At 44.3% G+C, this 18,729-nt stretch overlaps 4 protein-coding genes across 4 annotated transcripts in view; 2 read left to right on the forward strand and 2 right to left on the reverse strand.

Moving 5' to 3' along the window:
• Positions 1–20: 20 nt before the first annotated feature.
• Positions 21–1,849, forward strand: LOC124683679 (protein-tyrosine-phosphatase IBR5-like). Its single transcript, XM_047218178.1, has 4 exons — positions 21–198; positions 510–567; positions 662–768; positions 1,310–1,849. The coding sequence occupies exons 1-4, from the start codon at positions 81–83 to the stop codon at positions 1,624–1,626; spliced, it is 600 nt and encodes a 199-aa protein (XP_047074134.1). The 5' UTR covers positions 21–80; the 3' UTR covers positions 1,627–1,849.
• Positions 1,850–2,079: 230 nt separating this feature from the next.
• On the reverse strand, positions 2,080–6,747 carry LOC124683571 (trigger factor-like protein TIG, Chloroplastic). The gene is made up of 12 exons (XM_047218093.1): positions 6,475–6,747; positions 6,291–6,374; positions 5,749–5,877; positions 5,364–5,452; positions 5,073–5,256; positions 4,356–4,446; positions 3,932–4,086; positions 3,571–3,663; positions 3,250–3,342; positions 2,865–3,095; positions 2,653–2,748; positions 2,080–2,419 (listed from the first exon to the last, which is right to left on the reverse strand). Exons 1-12 carry the CDS (start codon positions 6,730–6,732, stop codon positions 2,342–2,344), a joined length of 1,581 nt encoding a protein of 526 aa, XP_047074049.1. The 5' UTR covers positions 6,733–6,747; the 3' UTR covers positions 2,080–2,341.
• Positions 6,748–10,207: 3,460 nt separating this feature from the next.
• On the reverse strand, positions 10,208–12,437 carry LOC124647970 (aspartyl protease family protein At5g10770-like). The gene is made up of 2 exons (XM_047187811.1): positions 12,317–12,437; positions 10,208–11,466 (listed from the first exon to the last, which is right to left on the reverse strand). Exons 1-2 carry the CDS (start codon positions 12,435–12,437, stop codon positions 10,208–10,210), a joined length of 1,380 nt encoding a protein of 459 aa, XP_047043767.1.
• A 50-nt stretch (positions 12,438–12,487) lies between these two features.
• The window catches only part of LOC124647981 (trigger factor-like protein TIG, Chloroplastic), a 10,507-nt gene continuing 4,265 nt past the window's right edge, over positions 12,488–18,729 (forward strand). Inside the window, exons 1-2 of the mRNA XM_047187821.1 lie at positions 12,488–12,501; positions 12,606–12,675. Coding sequence (XP_047043777.1) covers positions 12,488–12,501; positions 12,606–12,675 — 84 coding nt within the window. The remainder of the gene's footprint in view (positions 12,502–12,605; positions 12,676–18,729) is intronic.

Genomic DNA, 18,729 nt, shown 5'->3' on the forward strand with positions numbered 1-18,729 from the left:
CTTGTTCAACATCTGTCACATACCGTTTTAGAACTCTGAAAATGTTTTTGCTCTATTTGACACTGAAATGATATTTTGCAATGCTCTTTACTGGACAGACCGTCCCTTTCTGCCAAAACCTTTACCGGAATTCCTTCACTTATCACTGCCTTCAAGATGACAAGACTTTGCAGTTTGATGATGCAATCCAGTTTCTAGGTATGGTGCTGTTCTTCCAGTCCCCAGCCAACAACAGATATACATACATTGTGTTTACCATTTCCATTGTTCTGTTGACATATTTTGCTCGTGGCAGACATTCACTTTCGTTTAGCATAAAGGTTTTTCAACCTCAATCTACTATCCAATATGCTTTCTTTGACTATCATTTAACTCATGTTCAGTAGATACCCTTGTGATTTTTGCTGTTCTGTCTCCCAGTCCCTCTTCCCACATTGAGCATCGGATTATCTAATGCTGAGTCATTAAGGGCATCATGTACCTACTTATTTTGTTATTTTCAACTTCAGAACAGTGCGAGAGGGATAAAACACGAGTTCTTGTCCATTGCATGTCAGGGAAGAGTAGGTGTGTACATGTAACATTAGTCCTCATATAGCAGTTATTGTTTCTTATGTTGCTGGGACTTCTGTGACTAATTCGTTCAAAATACGTTGATCAGGTCAGCTGCATTTGTGATAGCCTTCTTGATGAAGTCCAGAGGCTGGCGACTTGCACAGTGTTATCAATGGGTGAAAGAACGAAGACCACAAGTTCAACTGGCTGATGGTAAGACTTCCAAGATGAATCATTATAGGAAACTGGGACAAAACATAAAGATTGAATTGTACCTCATAATTGAGGTCTGCTGTGAGTCTAATTTCTGAATTAGAGTACTCAAATATGTACTGCTGCACAACTTAGTTGGGAACACCAATCTTGCTAACGCGGTACCATAATAGCATGAAACTTTTCATATTTGCTGAGGATCTAACTAATGTATAGTTAGAAGATTTGATGGCAAGGTACAGTGACAATTTCCATCAATTTGCTGGTCGGTGAAAGCATGAAAAGGCAACAAATGAACAAGCCTATATGCATAAAGAACTCTGTTGTTGAGGTAGTACAAAATCTTGCATTTTGAAAGATTGAGCCTATATGCATAAAGAACTCTGTTGTTGAGGTAGTACAAAATCTTGCATTTTGAAAGTCGGACTATATAATTCAAAGTTTATTCCCGATTATATAGTAAGTACTATGAATTTAGTGGTGGGTCTTTCTCAAAAAGTATCATGGTTGGCTAAAGAAATATTCTTACTTTTTTTTACAGCGGCACAGCAGCAGTTGATTGAGTATGAGCAGAAACTTTTCGGCTCCAATGTTGGTGTGGCAGCTCAATCTTTTGCTCCAACAGATTCTACTTTCCCTTCACTTGGATTTGGTTTCCCAAAACCAACAGGTGACATCCAGTTGCCTACCTTCAATCAGCAGACTCCAGCCTCCATCTTTGAGCGGGTCAGCTCGAACAACATCCCAAGTAATTTCACATTTGGAGCTGAAAAAGTTTCCGAAGTGAAGCTTCCAGACAGTGGTAATGTCGGTGTGGCCAACTTGTCCGGGAGTGAAAGCATGATGGACAGCTCCTAGGTCGCTTTTTAAACAATATAAATGTATCAATCGATGCATCAAGTCATGTTTCTTGGGATAGTTTAGATTTCTAGGTAGAAAGGTTGTAAATTTTTGTAATGATTTCTACACTATGTGCAAGTGTTTCGTCCATTGATACGATCTACACTTTAAGAGGTCTCATATGTGCTTCTATTCAACTTCTGTATCGTAATTCACATGGAACTGAAGTTATGCTGGAAAAGGTGGTCGAAGTTTTATATGTGCTTGTTTATATTGTACAGATTTATATGCTAAGAAAATTACAGCCCAAAATCTTTACATTGTTGTCATCTTCCAGAGTTCTACTTTCTTATCAATTACATGGAAAAGATCCACCAAGATAATTGTCAGGTCCAACTAAGATTTGGAAGTTGCTCAAGAAGTTGCAAATGTTTGAAGTTGAACTACCCATGAAAGATTGCTAGAAATAAGTGGACTTGAAAGGGCAAGATCCTTGAGACCTTCAATCGAAGATTGCTGGTCAAGCTTTTATCCGAGACAATAGAGACTATAAACATATTTGACAGTTCACTTCTTATAATGTAATGAACATATATAAAGTAAACTTGACATCTACATATTAGATCATACTCCTCTTGTGCTATGAACAAATTATACACTTGTTTGTAGCTTGTCATGAAGTTTCGCGCCAGCCTGCCATCTTTGAAAACTGACAGAGCATCAAGCACCGCCCTCATTGTCTGATATACTCGATCGTGCAGTTCTCCTTGAGCCACTCGAGCACCTTTGCAGCCTCAAGAACATCTTGAACCTGCATGATTCAATTGCACAACAAACATTTAATGAGATTTTCCAGCAGAAAAAACAAGATAATTTAGGCAGATAATTTCCTTGGCATGGCAATTTAATTATCATATAATGTGCATATGTATTTTTGTAACTTGAAATTTACTTTATCCCAAGAAGATCAAAAGTGTGTTGCCAAACCGCAGTGGACTGAAGGAATTCAGCACAAAAAAATACGAGGAAAAACTTTCTAGAAACCTGCTGCTTGATGTTCCCCTCATCGTAGTCCTGGTTATAGCGTTTGAACTCTTGTATGGAGTTCTCAACTTCCTTGATGAGCTGGTCGGTCGAGTACTGCACAATGATATGACACGTTAATACATGCATGAAAATGCACGAATCAAACGTCAAACGAAGAGGTTTTATCACTAAAATCAGAACTACAGTCTACATGGCAAGCATGTTATCACCTGTAAATTTTCAGCCTTGAATATTTCACCAACAGCCAACATTTGTTTAATGATTTTAGTGATGTTCTCCCGCTCACTATTTAGGTACTCCTGGACCGACCTCTCACTTGAAAGGGATGCTAGCTGGTCTTTATCTAGCTTCCTTTCTGCCTGCAGTTGCAGAAGTTTGGCTCCATACAACTGTTGGCCTTGCTCTTGAAACATGGCCCGGGGAACATCAACCTCAACCAACTGAACAAACAAATGAAAACGTTAGTGCAAGCTTATGCAAATTTGGAGAGAGTGTGGAAAGGAATTTGATAACTGAACCAAAGGTAACATATGAATGATCTCCCTGCGGCAGTACTAGAGACTTCAAAAGCTATTTCAGAAGTAAGACCACAACCTTTCCGAGCTGGTCGAGGATGGCATTATCTGTTGCTTGTTCTATAGCTGTCTTCTCCACTTCTTTGCATCTTTCCAAAATTCTTTCTCGAACCTGTTTCAGTCAGAAGGGACGATAACTGTCAAAGCAGGTGGAAAAATTCATCAACCATCCACTGTATTAGATGATGCTCACAGTTTACAGAAGAAATTTATAGGGTGATCTGCCAATGATCAAACTGGAGTAAATTCCAAAAATATAACAGGTTTAACAGGTTCATATCGTGTGGATTTTGCAATGGCCATGATTAACTAATAAGTGAAATAAATACAACGGTGAAACCTGATCCATGGTAGTGCATCCTGGAAGGAGCTTCACAGCAAGTGAATCATCCAATTCTGGCATCTCTCTGAAGAAGAGTTCTTTGCAGACAACCTACACAATACCAGTGAAAATGGGAATGAGAACCTCCAGCACTAGCTATGGAGAAAAGAAATCTGTGTCACTGTGGATTTCATGCAGTTTAACTTTCAGGAGTAACCTAAAATCTGTTTCACACATGGAAATCATACTAACAGATGTTCATCAACTACAAAGTGTTATAACTTTGGTGTGATATAGGCACAATACGGTGTGATTACTAGTTGGTAGTAAGAGTAGCGTACATAGATATATACAGTTTGGTCTTTCGGAAGTGACTCACAGTAAACTGGGCACGGACACCTTGCAGACTTTCTTGATCAAAGGACTCAGGGAACTGAATAGGAAATGATCTAGTCTCACCCGGACGAATCCCAATTAGTGAACCCAGAAATCCAGGAACAAGGTTCTCATTTTCCTCAGTGTCCAACTGGAACCCTGCAAGCCATAGTAGGTGTGCATGACATTTCAAGTTAATGGAATAGGAAACTGAATATGAAATTATCACTGTCATTTCAAGTTACTGGAAATGAAAGCAATACTGCCTATTCTATCTACGTTACTGTAAAAGAGAATTCAGAGGACATGTTGAATGAAATATCACATCACTACATTAGTCAGTTGCAATCAAAGTGGTGCACCGCGCCAATGGTAATTGGGAAAATTAAGTTGTGAAAATTAAATAGAAAGGTGTAAAGTAAACAAACCTGTAGCCTCAGCTGATGGAATTTTTTCACCTTTAGAGCCATCGCTTGTGATAGTTTCAGCCAATATATCTATTACTGTTACATCACCGACCTACATGATGAAAAATGGATGCTGTTACAATACAACCATATTACCGATGCTTACCATGAAATAAATCTGATCTAACATGCCAACTCCAAAGAAGACAACAAATTCCTCCATTTTATTATGAAAATAGTAATGCTGCTTGACATTGCAAATAAACTGTTAAGGGAATGTATGTATATAATGACATGGACGTGGCAATATTATAGGCTTGGCTCATATCTCGTTTGTATATAACCCGTCCTAATGAAGAAAAAAATGCACATTTGTAGGTTATTTGTAAAGAATTGGTGGAAAAAAAGGTACTGCACATATGAGTACCAGAAATAGATATAGCACAACAGTGTAATATCAAGTTCTTGAATCTGTTTCGTTCAGTTAGTATACACCAGTTATATTAGAGCACATATATCATAAGATCCCAGAAACATAAAATCATGAAGACACAAAATATTTGGAATAAGATGAATAGTTCGCCACTTAGCCAGAGACTGACGGAAAATTAGCCGATTCCTGCAAAACTGTATCTTTTTACTTCAATGCAGAAACCATAGTCCTGAGTACAACTAACTCTAACACACAGTAATGCTTTCATTGGAATATTGTATACTAGAGCAACTATAAGAACTCACCTGTAGACCTCTGTCAGAGACTACTCGAAGAATCCCTAGAGATTTACGACGACGCTTAAGCTCCAACTCGGCTGCCTTTTCAGCATCAACAATTTCATCTATTTCAATAACCACTTTGAGGTTCTTATATTTGTCTTCCGATAACCACTGGAGTTCAGGAACAACATCCACCGCAACATCATATCTGAGAAAAATTGACATAAACAAAAAGATTAGGATGAAAACCAACTAATTTGAAACAAGTTCTAATAACGTAATAAGTACGACGCCTAGATGGGAGTAATTGTGTACCTAAACACATGGTCGAGGGAGAAAGCATCATTCATATCATCAAACTTAGTGAGAATACGTACAGAATCTTCTAATGCCTTATCTTCTACCTAAAAAAACCCGACAATATCAGCTGAACAGATGCAATAATAAGCACAAAGGGAGAAAGGCAAGTAGCGATTCAAAACGAGATTGGAACTCATAGGCAGGGATATCAGCAGTGAATTCATCACTGGTGATCTTGCCAGTTCAGTTCATATGAAATTATAGATCCATAGTTCAAAGTTATTATTACTTGTCGTGAATAGTTGGGAACAAAGAATCCATCACAATAAATATCAGGGTATTGCTTTGTAAAAATGGACCGTGGAGAGATTAGAAAAAAGGACTGGGGAGAAATTGATACCGAGGACAATGCTTGAGGAAGCGTATGTCTTAAGATAGCTTCGACCGTCGCAGCCCGTACATGCTGCGGTCCGACGTAGTTTAAAAGCACATTTTCTGGAACTATCTTTCCAGGCCGAAATCCAGGGACCTGATAAAAAGAAATAGCAGAGCAACACTGAAATATCTGTAGAAATGCAGAGCAGGACGCAGTTGGATACAACACACTTCTTCGGGGAGACCTTGCAGATGTATGCTCTTTTCAGAATTTGGAATTTTCTGGTATTTACGCGCTCTTACTATGATCAACTGATTATAAACGAAGAAATGAAGACACACTTCGTGACTAAACCAATGGCAAAGAAGGCTCTCAGTGCAGAGCATTTTCTGGATTCTTATTGTTAGTCTCATCATCGACAGCAAGCTCATTCATGGTTACAGAACATGCAGCAGTTAAACTTCGGTGTAAGACTACATTTCTGGTCGAGCTATGCAAATTTTCACAAATTATTATGTGTCCTCACTAACAGGTACAAATGTGATTCCTCATAGAAATGGTGATACCTTGAAACGCTTTGAGTACTCCATAAGGGTGGTCTGGTAACATTCTTGGCATATAGACGGAGGCACCTCCACGCTGAACTTAACCTGGCACAAGAATCAAGTACAAACGCATCATCACAGCTCCTACTCTACTACAACCCAATGCATATGCAATCAGAGAGACAGGCAGAGTAGGGGTGCTAACGCTGGAGTTGGGCTGTGGCGTCTCGGTGACGCGCACGGAGTCCCCGCCCCCCGCGGCGGCCTGGCGGAGCTCCACGGCGGCTGAGGCGACGGGTAGCTGCCGGCGGCGGCTCAGGAGCCGCGAGGTGGACAGGGAGTGTGAGAAGGTCGACGAGGAAGGAGACCACGAGGATGCACGCGGGGAGGAGAAACCGGTCGGGCGGCCGGATTGGTGGGTGGATGCCGTGGAGGCGGCGACGGCCGCGGTGGCGAGCTCCATAGCCGCGGCGGCACGGAGTGGAGTGGAGCGGCGCCTGTGGTGTGGGGTGAAGATGGTGGGAGAAGCGGGATTAGGATTTTGTAAGGAGATAATAAGAGAATAAGAAATGTAATCCATGAATTTTTTTTGTTGGTTTTATAGTCTTTTAATTTTTTTATTGGGAAACACCCCCTAGCTAGCCATTTATTTTCGAAATTTCAAAAATCAGATTTCGAACTTTCTAAAATATCCGCAAAAGACATGTTGTTTTTAAACTTAAGGCCTTAGCCCTGCTTTAAATTAATAAAGCACCAACACAACCATACATAGTCGAGGTACATTACGAGCAACCGCTCACACACAACACAGCGCCAACACACAGGTTCCCAGACCTAACATAAGCTAAGATTCAAGGTTCAACAGCAAATGATAAATAGGTTCAGCACAACAGCTCACACCATAACCCGGATACATGGCTAAGTCAGGGCACAGTCGACACCGCAAGCTCCGCATGAAGTCGCCGAAGGGTGTCCATTGCCGCGTCCACGAGGCCTCTATCTTTCCACTTCACCAGCATCCTCCATTGCTGCATGTAGATGACCATTTTAAACAAGGCATCAGCCGGTTTGCCAATAAGAACACCTTCCATATTTAGCTTATTACGAATATTTCATAAAGCCCAAGCTAACGCCGCGAAGGAGAACCAAACTACTCTCCTATACGCCCCGATCAAGCCATGAGAGATAGCTAGGAAATCTTCTGCCCCTGCACGATTCCAAAAGCAATGCAGGAGCTCCCTAACTCCCGCCCATAAGAAACGTGCCAAGGAGCATTTAAAGAAGATATGGTCGCAGTCCTTAGGCTCACCACAAAGGGAGCATAGCCCATTAGACGGATCTCTCCGTTTGGCCACCTGCATCGAGCACGGAAGTTTTCCCCAAAGGAGTTGCCACAGGAATACCCTTATCCTAGGTGGCACCCTCGTCCGCCAGACCTCCCTGAAACTAAAATGCGTGACAGCCGCTCCCTAAAGACATGTTGTTAATAATGTATGCTACTACATCTGTCCACAGACGAGGGAGTACAAGGGTGCAAAATCTCAACACGGGATAATTTGTATTCCAGACCATGTATAAATAAAAGTGTGGATATGAGTATCGTGAATAGTGCACATTCTTCAAAATTATAATATTTTTAGGTTTTTCATTTTTTTTAGCCGAAAATACAAAACAATTCAGATTGATATTTTGTTGACTACCTCCAAACTTTTTTTTGTCAACATTTGTAGGATGATTTTCAATTGTTGACAATGAAATGCTTAATGTATAAGGAGATGGATACAACCATGCTGAATCCATGTGTTGAATTCCCACGACTACCCCTTCGTATCGGTTTATAACCCTATTACGCTTTGAATTTTTTTACCATTAAATTTGTCAATAAAATATGATATATATGCCACAAACTTTTGTTGGTTCTAGGTTGATCAAGAATTAAGTAAGTTCTAGATTGATTTTGGGACTGTCTATTGATCTACAAAAATTACAATTACATGTGCAATTTTATATGTGTGTAATTAAACATCATTTGTCCTTTTTTGGTGTAAAGATATCATTTTTACTAGTTGCATATGAAATACAAGTAAAATTAGTTGACCGAGAATTAAGATAATTCTAGATCGACCGAGAACAATGCACGTCCATACAGTATTCACTGGCAGACACCAGGCCTGAACCAGACAGATTTTTTTTTCGAGAATTACGGGGGGGGGGGATTTTGCTCCCCACCGCTTGTTATATTACTCGACACGGCTGGCAGCCAGAACTGTTTGTACAGGGTGAAGAAGGGATTACAGGGGGAGGGAGAGACATAGACAATCTACATAGCGGAAAACAGGAGGAAGCTACGGAGAGTGTCGAGCCTCCCCCGATCGAGGATTTTATATCGCCATCTCCAGAGCGTGAGGTCATCGGCGGCCCGACGAAGGACCATACTTGTCGTGGATGTTTTGGCGTTGAAGATGAGGTCATTCCGCGCCTTCCAGAGCGACCATAGGATCGTCGCAAGACCAGAGTGCCAGATATGGGCCATCGGCCCGGCGGGAGGCTGCAGCTCCCAGAAAGAAATGGATCTCTCGGGGATGGCGGTGCCCATCCGGTCCCAGACCTCAACAGCCAGGGCGCATTCGAAGAAGAGGTGTCTCCCCGTCTCAGGGAGATGGCAGGCGGCGCAAATGGCGCAGTTTTTGGCGAAGAGGTTGGCCCGCGTGCTGAGCTTGTCGATGTCGGCGAGGTAGGAGAAGATCCTACCTTCGAGGGCAGCCTGAGCCCCCAAGAGGTGCAAGCCGACGCGTCCCGAGGCTGAGGGGGGACAGCAGACGGTACGCCTCCCGAGTGCTGAAAGGAGGAGCGGTCGGACTGTCGATGTAGCGGAGGTCCTGCCCGTCGGAGAGGACAGTAGTGCGCACAATGTCCTGAACCTCCACCAAGTTGCGCTCGGCGGCCGCAGTGAGGCGGGGCTGAAGGGGGAACCCGGTGGTGACGACCTGCTCGACCGAGGCGTGAGGCCGAGTAACATGTGAGAAGATGGCGGGGTACCGCTCGGCAGTGGCCTGCCAGGAAGCCACTTATCGAGCCAAAAGGCAGTGGAGGTACCACTCACAACCGTGGCGCGGGTGACTGCACGGTAAAGTGGCAGGCACTCCGCCACGATCCTGTCGAGGAAGGAGGGTGAAGCAGTGGTGTCGCCGAAGTCTCGTCCTGAATGAAACCAGTACCAGTCTTTCCAAGGGAGGGAGTCAGTATGGTGTAATTTATGGACAAAGTTTAAGAGGAGGCACCTGTTTTGCCAGTGGAGATTTTTGACGCCGAAACCGCCCTCTTGCTTAGACAACATCACCTTGTCCCAGGCAATTAGGCAGCAAGCACCCGAGCACAAGTCTTTACATGTCCAGAAGAAAGCGCGGCGTCTCTTGTCTATACTCTCGAGCACACCCTGTGGAAGCAAATACGAGCACATATAGTATGAAGCAAGGTTATTAAGCACAACATTACATAACACCAGGCGACCACCCGAAGAGAGGAGGAGGGCTTGCCAACCAGACAGACGACGGTCGAAGGACAGAATGAGGGGGGCGTAGGCAGAAATGGGGAGCTTGGTGGGGGACAGTGGGAGACCCAAATAAGGCTGCGGGAAGGAGGAGATGGGGCATCCTAGAGCCTCCGCCATGAGGCACTCCTCAGAGCGAGAGACAAACATGGGAAGGAGGCAGGATTTATGGAAGTTTATGGCAAGCCCGGTGGCGGCTGCAAAGTTGTCGAGGATAGCTTTGAGGCGGGAGGCCGCAGAGGTCTCAGCCTTGCAAATAATTTTATATGTGTGTAATTAGACATTATTTTTCCTAGTTGCATATGAATTACAAGTAAAATTAGTTGACCGAGAATTAAGATAATTCTAGATCGACCGAGAAGAACAATGCACGTCCATACAATATTCATCAGCAGGCACCAGCCCTGAACCCGACAGTCCCCTGGCGAGAATCATACAACACCTCGAATGTTCGCTGATTCACGTTGCCGATGATCCCGACGCCGCCGTCGCGCCCCTCTGCGATGAATGCGAGGCAGCTTTCCACCAGAACCCCCGATGGCACGTCGAGCTCGATGGTCGCGCTGCCGTTGAACGTGAGTGCGACCTTGGGCACGACGACCTCGCTGTGGCCGGTGAAGTTGTAGCACGTATCCAGCCCGGTGTCCGACGACGGCACGAGCGGGTACTGGGACATGGCGCTCCGGAAGGCTTTCCGCAGCGCGGCGTAGGCCGTCTTCGGGAGCCCCGTGATGACCGTGCCGGAGTCGATGATCAAGCCCCCCGCGAGCACCGACGGCGCGATGTCGAGCGGCTTCCCGCCGACGCTTATGCCGGTGAGCGTGACGAGGTAGAACGTGGCGATGTCCGGTGCGTAGCGGTACATGGGCGTGAACACGAAACCGGCCGTGTTGTTGGGCGGCGGGGCGAGGGTGAGGAACCCGGCGCTGCTGTTCGTCGGCGGGAGGCAGTAGGAGAAGGCGACGCCGTACTGCGACACGAGCGACTCGGGCGCGCCGCCGAGCCCGAGGAGGCCGTCGAACCTGTCGTAGGGGCCGTGCTGGTTGCTGCCGCATCCGAAGCCGAACTTGCTGAGGGAGACGCCGGCGTTGATCGTCAGCGTCTCGGTGCCGTACACCCCCGTGGTGATCGCGCCGTTCCCGTACTCGATGGCGTACCCGCAGAGGGACGGGGCGCCGGTGGCGGTGCTGTTGGTGCACCCGTTGTCGTAGCCATCGACGACGAGCTGCTTGCACGCGGCGGTGCCGCAGGGGATGGGACGGAAGCTCGACGACTTGGCCGGGTCGAACAGAGGGTCCTTCTGCGGGTAGCACTGGGTGGAGTTGCAGGGCTTGCACTGCACCCACGACAGGTCGCTGCCGGTGTCGATGAGGACGGTCTGCTGGACGGCCGGCGTGCCGATGCTCAGCGTGACGACGTACTCCAGCGAGTCCACGGCGTCCCCTAGGTACGTGGGGATGCTCGCGCCACCTTCGGAGAGCGTGGTCATGCGCCCGGTAGCCTTGCTTATGATGTAGTTGGCGCGGGCGCGGTCCATCCGGAGCCTCTCTGCAAGAGATGGCTTGTCGCTGGTCCGTGACCCCAATGCCGCGCACGGTCCGTGCCGGTGCGCCAGCGGCAGGGAGGCGCGGCGAGGCTCGGAGGTAACTGAAATAAACGTGGAAATGTTAAGTTTACCGGCGTTTTGACATTTGTCACGTGTTCCACAACAGGATTTTCATGGTGCATCAAGAATCGCACTGGCTTTTTTTTTCTTCTCAAACAATTTCTCTCATCTTTTACACCATGCAATCTTTGAACTTCAAACTTTACAAATTACTGAAACATAACAACTAGAGTGTGGGAAAATTAGTTCGAATTTTCATGACATTAGAAATATTTGTTTGAAGAATTGTTTTGAATTTTAAATTGTACAAAAAAATCGGAACTAATTTTTCTGTATTCTAGTTGCTATTTTTCCAGTGACTTGCAAAGTTTCAAATCCATATATTATATAGTTTGAATGATACGAAACATAAAAAAATGCAGGTCAGCAATGTCATGGTGCTCACTCACAACCTTGTACCGTTATTAATAATTCTTATTAAAAGACCGGCGGTCCTTTCCGTAAAAAAACTTTTATGTTCCTAAGTTCCGAGAACTAAGTTCCAGCTCAGTGACAAGGCAAGGCGAGTGCGCAGCCAGCCCACCCGGGTTCGAATTCCATCCGAAGCGAGAAATCGCTGGAGGGCGAACTAAACAGGTTATCATCCGTAGCGAGAAATCGCTGAACAGTCTCATCCTATCTAACAACGTATGGCCAAGGGAGGGACCCCCGTTGGTCAACGTTTTTATGTTTCTAAGTTCCCTCTAAATTAAGCAAAATTATTGCCGTACAAAAGAAAGGATGAGAAGTTGCTGGGAAGTGTACGTGTATACACAACCATATACTCGCTTAATAGATAGATCATTCGTTCCTAATTAGAGAGCGAAAATTTACGCTGGTTTATTTCCTGACCTCTTGAAGTGGAGCACACTGCTTGTGGCTGGAAAGAGCTACCCGGCACCACCACGAATCCTCCAAGTGCAACGGCACAGTAGCTGCATAGCAGGAGGCAAAGCAGCATAGGAAAACCCATGGTTGTATGTATGATTAGCTAGGTTCTCTCTTGCCGATCGATGAAGAACAATGGTATTGATACGGTGGGTATGTATTTATCAGTCAACTTGATTTGGATATTGCATGTCGGATGCCAAGGAGAAACATCCATGCTGATGTTGGATTGTCCTATTGTTCTGTCGCGCAGGTGTTTGCAAAACGCCAACGTACCTGCATTTGGCATCGGTAACATCATTCTGAGCGTTACAGAATGCAGGGTACTTACAATGTCACCACTAAACTCCATGTCGTGCAGGCCGGCCGGACTACGTACTAGCTAGTACTAATAAACAACAACTGTACAATGCTGGCTTTGAGGCTTTGATAGGTTCAATTGGCGGGCGGCGGTTGGGCTTATAATTTATCCTTTATTGTCCATGCATGTCGCCGCCGGTCGGCAGTGCCTGCTGTCATGCATTTCTGAAAAACGGGGGTTTAGTCCCGGTTGGTACGGGGATGTACAACCGGGACAAAGCAATCGGGGACTAACCCCCTAGTTCTGGTTGTATTGTAAACTGGAACTAAAGGGCATCCACATGACTGTGCATGGACGCTCAGGGTGGAAGCGCTTTAGTCCTCCACACGTCAGGCGAAAGGGCGTGCCCGTTTCTCTGCGCAGGAGACACGCACGGTTTCAATATTCAAGATCCACGGCAGTGACAGACCTCTACTCCTGCTATAATTTACTATGATGGGAAACAATTCCTAGGGTTATAATGTCGAGACTGTGCGTTGCCCCGAAGGCTGCCAACAAGCTGGCATATAAAGGAGACAAACCTACCGTTACAATGGGAAGTTCTTATCCGACTACGAGAGTTCCTATCTAACACTTGGGCACACACGCACGGCTTGGATCTGAAGTAATTGAAATAAATATGAAAATGTTAAGTAAATCATTGCCTTTTGAGTTTGGATTATGATGTCTAAGCACAATTAGCTTAATTTTGATCTATATTTTATTGTGTATGATAAAAATCAGTTGTTAGATCTGAATGAGTATTTTTTACATGCCATAGTGCATTACAGTTAGCCAGCTTGATGTATATATTATTGTTTATGAAAAGATATGTTGCTGTGTAAGCACATTTAACATAACCTTAATTTATATATTATTGTGTATAGAAAGATTTGTTGTTAGATCTATATGTTATTGTCTATGGCAAGATTTGATTGTTAGATCTATATGCTATTTTACCTTTGTTAATGTATTTCTATTCAGTGCATAAGATAAAGGGAACAAAAGGTGTGCGACGCCGTGTTCTCTCTATATGCCTTTCTATTACATGATCTTGGTGTTCACCGGTACAACCACTAATCATTTAAACTAGAGTTATTTTAAATTTATTTTACTATTAGCTTTTTCTCACTTTCAAGAGAATAAGCACACATCAGCATGAAAGGAAAATGCATCACAACCATGAAGAAACACGGGTACCCATAGAGCACCTAGCACGCCTCCTCCCAAAAACGACTATATGTCGATGGCATCGAAGATCAATAGTGCTAGGAGCATAAAAGGGGGGAAATATTTCCAAGCCTTAACATACCAACTAGCAAGAAAAACGGGATACATGGCAGTGAAGAGGCAGCGTTCAAACTAGCTGGAAACCACAAAACAACCACGATAGGAGGAAAAAAGGAAAGAGGAAAGATCAACATCAACAACAACATATATAAACACAAATTAGCCATTATAAAACCAGACAACACCCAACAAAAACAAACCTTGAGAAGAAACACTAGGACGAACAAGCGGAAAGGGGGTCATGCGACTTTGAGAAACCAGACAAAAAACCAAGGAATGGCACCAAGCGAGGAAGGTCCGGTAGATGAAGCTCCACGGTGAAATATGGTGTGGTCATTAGAGCGACCCCGCACACTAACCACATGTGCCACACCACTAGCATATAAACCACGCCATGGCAAAAAGGGCGAATTACACTGAAACAACGGAGAAGAACTGCCACCAACATGACCACTGCGACGAGAAGGACATCAAGCCATGGCAGCCCTCGGGGAGCAGCGAACAAGAAACACACAGAAAGAGCATCAGCTGACCGACGACTAGGGAACGCGTAAAATGAAGATGAAGAAGGAAGGGGCTGATGGTGCTCCAGGTACGACATCAGACAATCTTGGTGGCGGTTGTGGAAGCGGTTGGAAAACCCCAAGAGGAAGGTGTGATGAGCACAACAACAAGTTTTCACTCAGTAAGAAACCAAGGTTTAATCGACCAGTAGGAGAAAGGCGTGACTTCTGAAGGTGTTGCTAGCTGACTAGTGGCAGAGCACACTATCGGTGTCAGCAATAACGTGGAACCTGCACACAACACAACCAAAATATTTTGTCTCAACTTGGAGTGATGTTGACAACCTCACCGGTTTTGCTGAACATAAAGGATTAAATGTATCGAGTGGAAGGAGATGTTTACAGTAATTAAAGAGAATAGTGCTTGCGGAAAATAAACAGAACAGGATTGCAGTGGTTGAATTTATCAGTGTAAAGGAAATGACCAGGGTCCACAGTTCACTAGAGGTATCTCTCCATAAAGATAATAGCATGTTGGGTGAACAAATTATAGCTGGGCAAGTGACAAAATATCGACCATACATGACAAGATGATCACTATGAGATTCGTTTGGATATTACAATATTATACATAGACCTTAATCCAACTGCGTCTATGACTAAAAATCCACCTTCCGGTTAGCATCCGCACCCTTTCAGTATTAAGTTGCAAGCAACACATAATTGCATTAAGCATTGTGTGTAATGTAAACAATAGAATTACCGTCGGATAAAATATTGTTGTTTTCTCCCTAGTAGCAACAACACATCTATAATCTTCGAAGTTATTCTCACTCTTCTAGAAAACTAGAGGCATGAATCCACTATCGAGCATAAATACTCCCTCTTGGAGTCACAAGTATCTACTTGGCCAGAGTTTCTACTAACAACGAAGAGCGTGCAAGATCACAAATAACATATGACATGAATATATAATCGACCTTGACATAGTATTCAATATTCATTGGCCGCCATCGCAGAACCCATAGTCAAGGGATGAACTACTCACACATCACTTCGGAGGCGGGCATGGTGATGTAGATGCCTTCGGCGATGATTTCCCCCTCCGGCAGAGTGCCGGGAAGAACTTCAGAACCCTCCCGAGATGGGTTCTGCGATGGCGGCCGCGACGGAAATTTTCATGGACGGAGACTTGGGTGTTTGGGGTTTTCCCAAGATCATGAATAAATAGGCGAAGGGGTGATGTCGGTGGAGGCCAGGGTGGCTGATGCGTGTAGTTGACACGTCCGTTGGGAACCCCAAGAGGAAGGTGTGATGCGCACAGTAGCAAGTTTCCCTCAGTAAGAAACCAAGGTTTAATCGAACCAGTAGGAGTCAAGAAGCACGTCGAAGGTTGATGGCGGCGGGATGTAGTGCGGCGCAACACCGGGGATTCCGGCGCCAACGTGGAACCCGCACAACGCAACCAAAGTACTTTGCCCCAACGAAACGAGTGAGGTTGTCAATCTCACCGGCTTGCTCGTAACAAAGGATTAGATGTATAGTGTGGATGATGATTGTTTGCAGAAAATAGTAGAACAAGTATTGCAGTGGATTGTATTCGATGTAAAAGAATGGACCGGGGTCCACAGTTCACTAGAGGTGTCTCTCCCATAAGATAAATAGCATGTTGGGTGAACAAATTACAGTCGGGCAATTGACAAATAGAGAGAGCATGACAATGCACATACATGATATGATGAATATTGTGAGATTTAATTGGGCATTACGACAAAGTACATAGACCGCTATCCAACATGCATCTATGCCTAAAAAGTCCACCTTCAGGTTATCATCCGAACCCCTTCCAGTATTAAGTTGCAAAACAACGGACAATTGCATTAAGTATGGTGCGTAATGTAATCAATAACTACATCCTCGGACATAGCATCAATGTTTTATCCCTAGTGGCAACGAGCACATCCACAACCTTAGAACTTTCCGTCATCGTCCCGCATTTAGTGGAGGCATGAACCCACTATCGAGCATAAATACTCCCTCTTGGAGTTAAGAGTAAAAACTTGGCCGAGCCTCTACTAATAACGGAGAGCATGCAAGATCATAAACAACACATAGGTAATAGATTGATAATCAACATAACATAGTATTCTCTATCCATCGGATCCCGACAAACACAACATATAGAATTACGGATAGATGATCTTGATCATGTTAGGCAGCTCACAAGATCCGACAATGAAGCACATGAGGAGAAGACAACCATCTAGCTACCGCTATGGACCCATAGTCCAGGGGTGAACTACTCACTCATCACTCCGGAGGCGACCATGGCGGTGAAGAGTCCTCCGGGAGATGAATCCCCTCTCCGGCAGGGTGTCGGAGGTGATCTCCAGAATCCCCCGAGATGGGATTGGCGGCGGCGGCGTCTCAGTAAGGTTTTCCGTATCGTGGCTCTCGGTACTGGGGGTTTCGCGACGGAGGCTATATGTAGGCGGAAGGGCAGGTAAAGTGGCGCCACGGGGGCCCCACACAACAGGGCCGCGCGGGCCCCTTGCTGGCCGCGCCGCCCTGTTGTGGCGGCGCCTCGTGGCCCCACTTCATGACTCCTTCGGTCTTCTGGAAGCTTCGTGCAAAAATAGGACCCTGGGCGTTGATTTCGTCCAATTCCGAGAATATTTCCTTACTAGGATTTCTGAAACCAAAAACAGCAGAAAACAGCAACTGGCTCTTCGGCATCTCGTTAATAGGTTAGTGCCGGAAAATGCATAAATACGACATAAAGTATGCATAAAACATGTAGATATCATCAATAATGTGGCATGGAACATAAGAAATTATCGATACGTCGGAGACGTATCGGCATCCCCAAGCTTAGTTCTGCTCGTCCCGAGCAGGTAAACGATAACAAAGATAATTTCTGGAGTGACATGCCATCATAACCTTGATCATACTATTGTAAGCATATGTAATGAATGCAGCGATCAAAACAATGGTAATGACATGAGTAAACAAATGAATCATAAAGCAAAGACTTTTCATGAATAGTACTTTCAAGACAAGCATCAATAAGTCTTGCATAAGAGTTAACTCATAAAGCAATAAATCAAAGTAAAGGTATTGAAGCAACACAAAGGAAGATTAAGTTTCAGCGGTTGCTTTCAACTCGTAACATGTATATCTCATGGATATTGTCAATGTAAAGTAATATAACAAGTGCAATATGCAAGTATGTAGGAATCAATGCACAGTTCACACAAGTGTTTGCTTCTTGAGGTGGAGAGAAATAGGTGAACTGACTCAACATAAAAGTAAAAGAAAGGTCCTTCGCAGAGGAAAGCATCGATTGCTATATTTGTGCTAGAGCTTTTATTTTGAAAACAAGAAACAATTTTGTCAACGGTAGTAATAAAGCATATGTATCATGTAAATTATATCTTACAAGTTGCAAGCCTCATGCATAGTATACTAATAGTTCCCGCACCTTGTCCTAATTAGCTTGGACTACCGGGATCATCGCAATACACATGTTTTAACCAAGTGTCACAAAGGGGTACCTCCATGCCGCCTGTACAAAGGTCTAAGGAGAAAGCTCGCATTTTGGATTTCTCGCTTTTGATTATTCTCAACTTAGACATCCATACCGGGACAACATGGACAAGAGATAATGGACTCCTCTTTAATGCATAAGCATGTAGCAACAATTAGTGTTCTCATATGAGATTGAGGATATATGTCCAAAACTGAAACTTCCACCATGATTCATGGCTTTAGTTAGCGGCCCAATGTTCTTCTCTAACAATATGCATGCTCTAACCATTAAAGTGGTAGATCTCCCTTACTTCAGACAAGACGGACATGCATAGCAACTCACATGATATTCAACAAAGAGTAGTTGATGGCGTCCCCAGAAAACATGGTTATCGCACAACAAGCAACTTAATAAGATATAAAGTGCATAAGTACATATTCAATACCACAATAGTTTTTAAGCTATTTGTCCCATGAGCTATATATTGCAAAGGTAAAGAATGGAAATTTTAAAGGTAGCACTCTGATACGTCCAATTTGCATCACTATTTTATATCATAATTTGCTGTTATTCATTGATATATTTCATATTGGGACACAATACTTATGTTATTTCATCTATTTTGCATGTTTCATGATTATTTGGAGATCGCGCACCGGAGCCGGATTCTCGCTGGAAAAAGCACCGTCAGGATGCGATATTTCGGAAGATCAAC

This window comes from Lolium rigidum, chromosome 1 (genome assembly GCF_022539505.1).
Source record: "Lolium rigidum isolate FL_2022 chromosome 1, APGP_CSIRO_Lrig_0.1, whole genome shotgun sequence".
NCBI lineage: Eukaryota > Viridiplantae > Streptophyta > Magnoliopsida > Poales > Poaceae > Lolium > Lolium rigidum.

Excerpts from the sequence above, each read along its gene's own strand:
- LOC124683571 (XM_047218093.1), bottom strand. The coding sequence starts at position 6,732 with ATGGAGCTCGCCACCGCGGCCGTCGCCGCCTCCACGGCATCCACCCAC. Across the intron at positions 3,664-3,931 it reads GTGTCCGTGCCCAGTTTACT|GTTGTCTGCAAAGAACTCTT; the intron begins GTGAGTCACTTC and ends GGTATTGTGTAG. Across the intron at positions 2,420-2,652 it reads AGGGGAACATCAAGCAGCAG|GTTCAAGATGTTCTTGAGGC; the intron begins GTTTCTAGAAAG and ends TGAATCATGCAG.
- LOC124647970 (XM_047187811.1), bottom strand. The coding sequence starts at position 12,437 with ATGGGTTTTCCTATGCTGCTTTGCCTCCTGCTATGCAGCTACTGTGCC. Across the intron at positions 11,467-12,316 it reads AGTGTGCTCCACTTCAAGAG|TTACCTCCGAGCCTCGCCGC; the intron begins GTCAGGAAATAA and ends CGTTTATTTCAG.
- LOC124683679 (XM_047218178.1), top strand. The coding sequence starts at position 81 with ATGCTCTTTACTGGACAGACCGTCCCTTTCTGCCAAAACCTTTACCGG. Across the intron at positions 199-509 it reads TGATGCAATCCAGTTTCTAG|AACAGTGCGAGAGGGATAAA; the intron begins GTATGGTGCTGT and ends TTTCAACTTCAG. Across the intron at positions 769-1,309 it reads ACAAGTTCAACTGGCTGATG|CGGCACAGCAGCAGTTGATT; the intron begins GTAAGACTTCCA and ends TTTTTTTTACAG.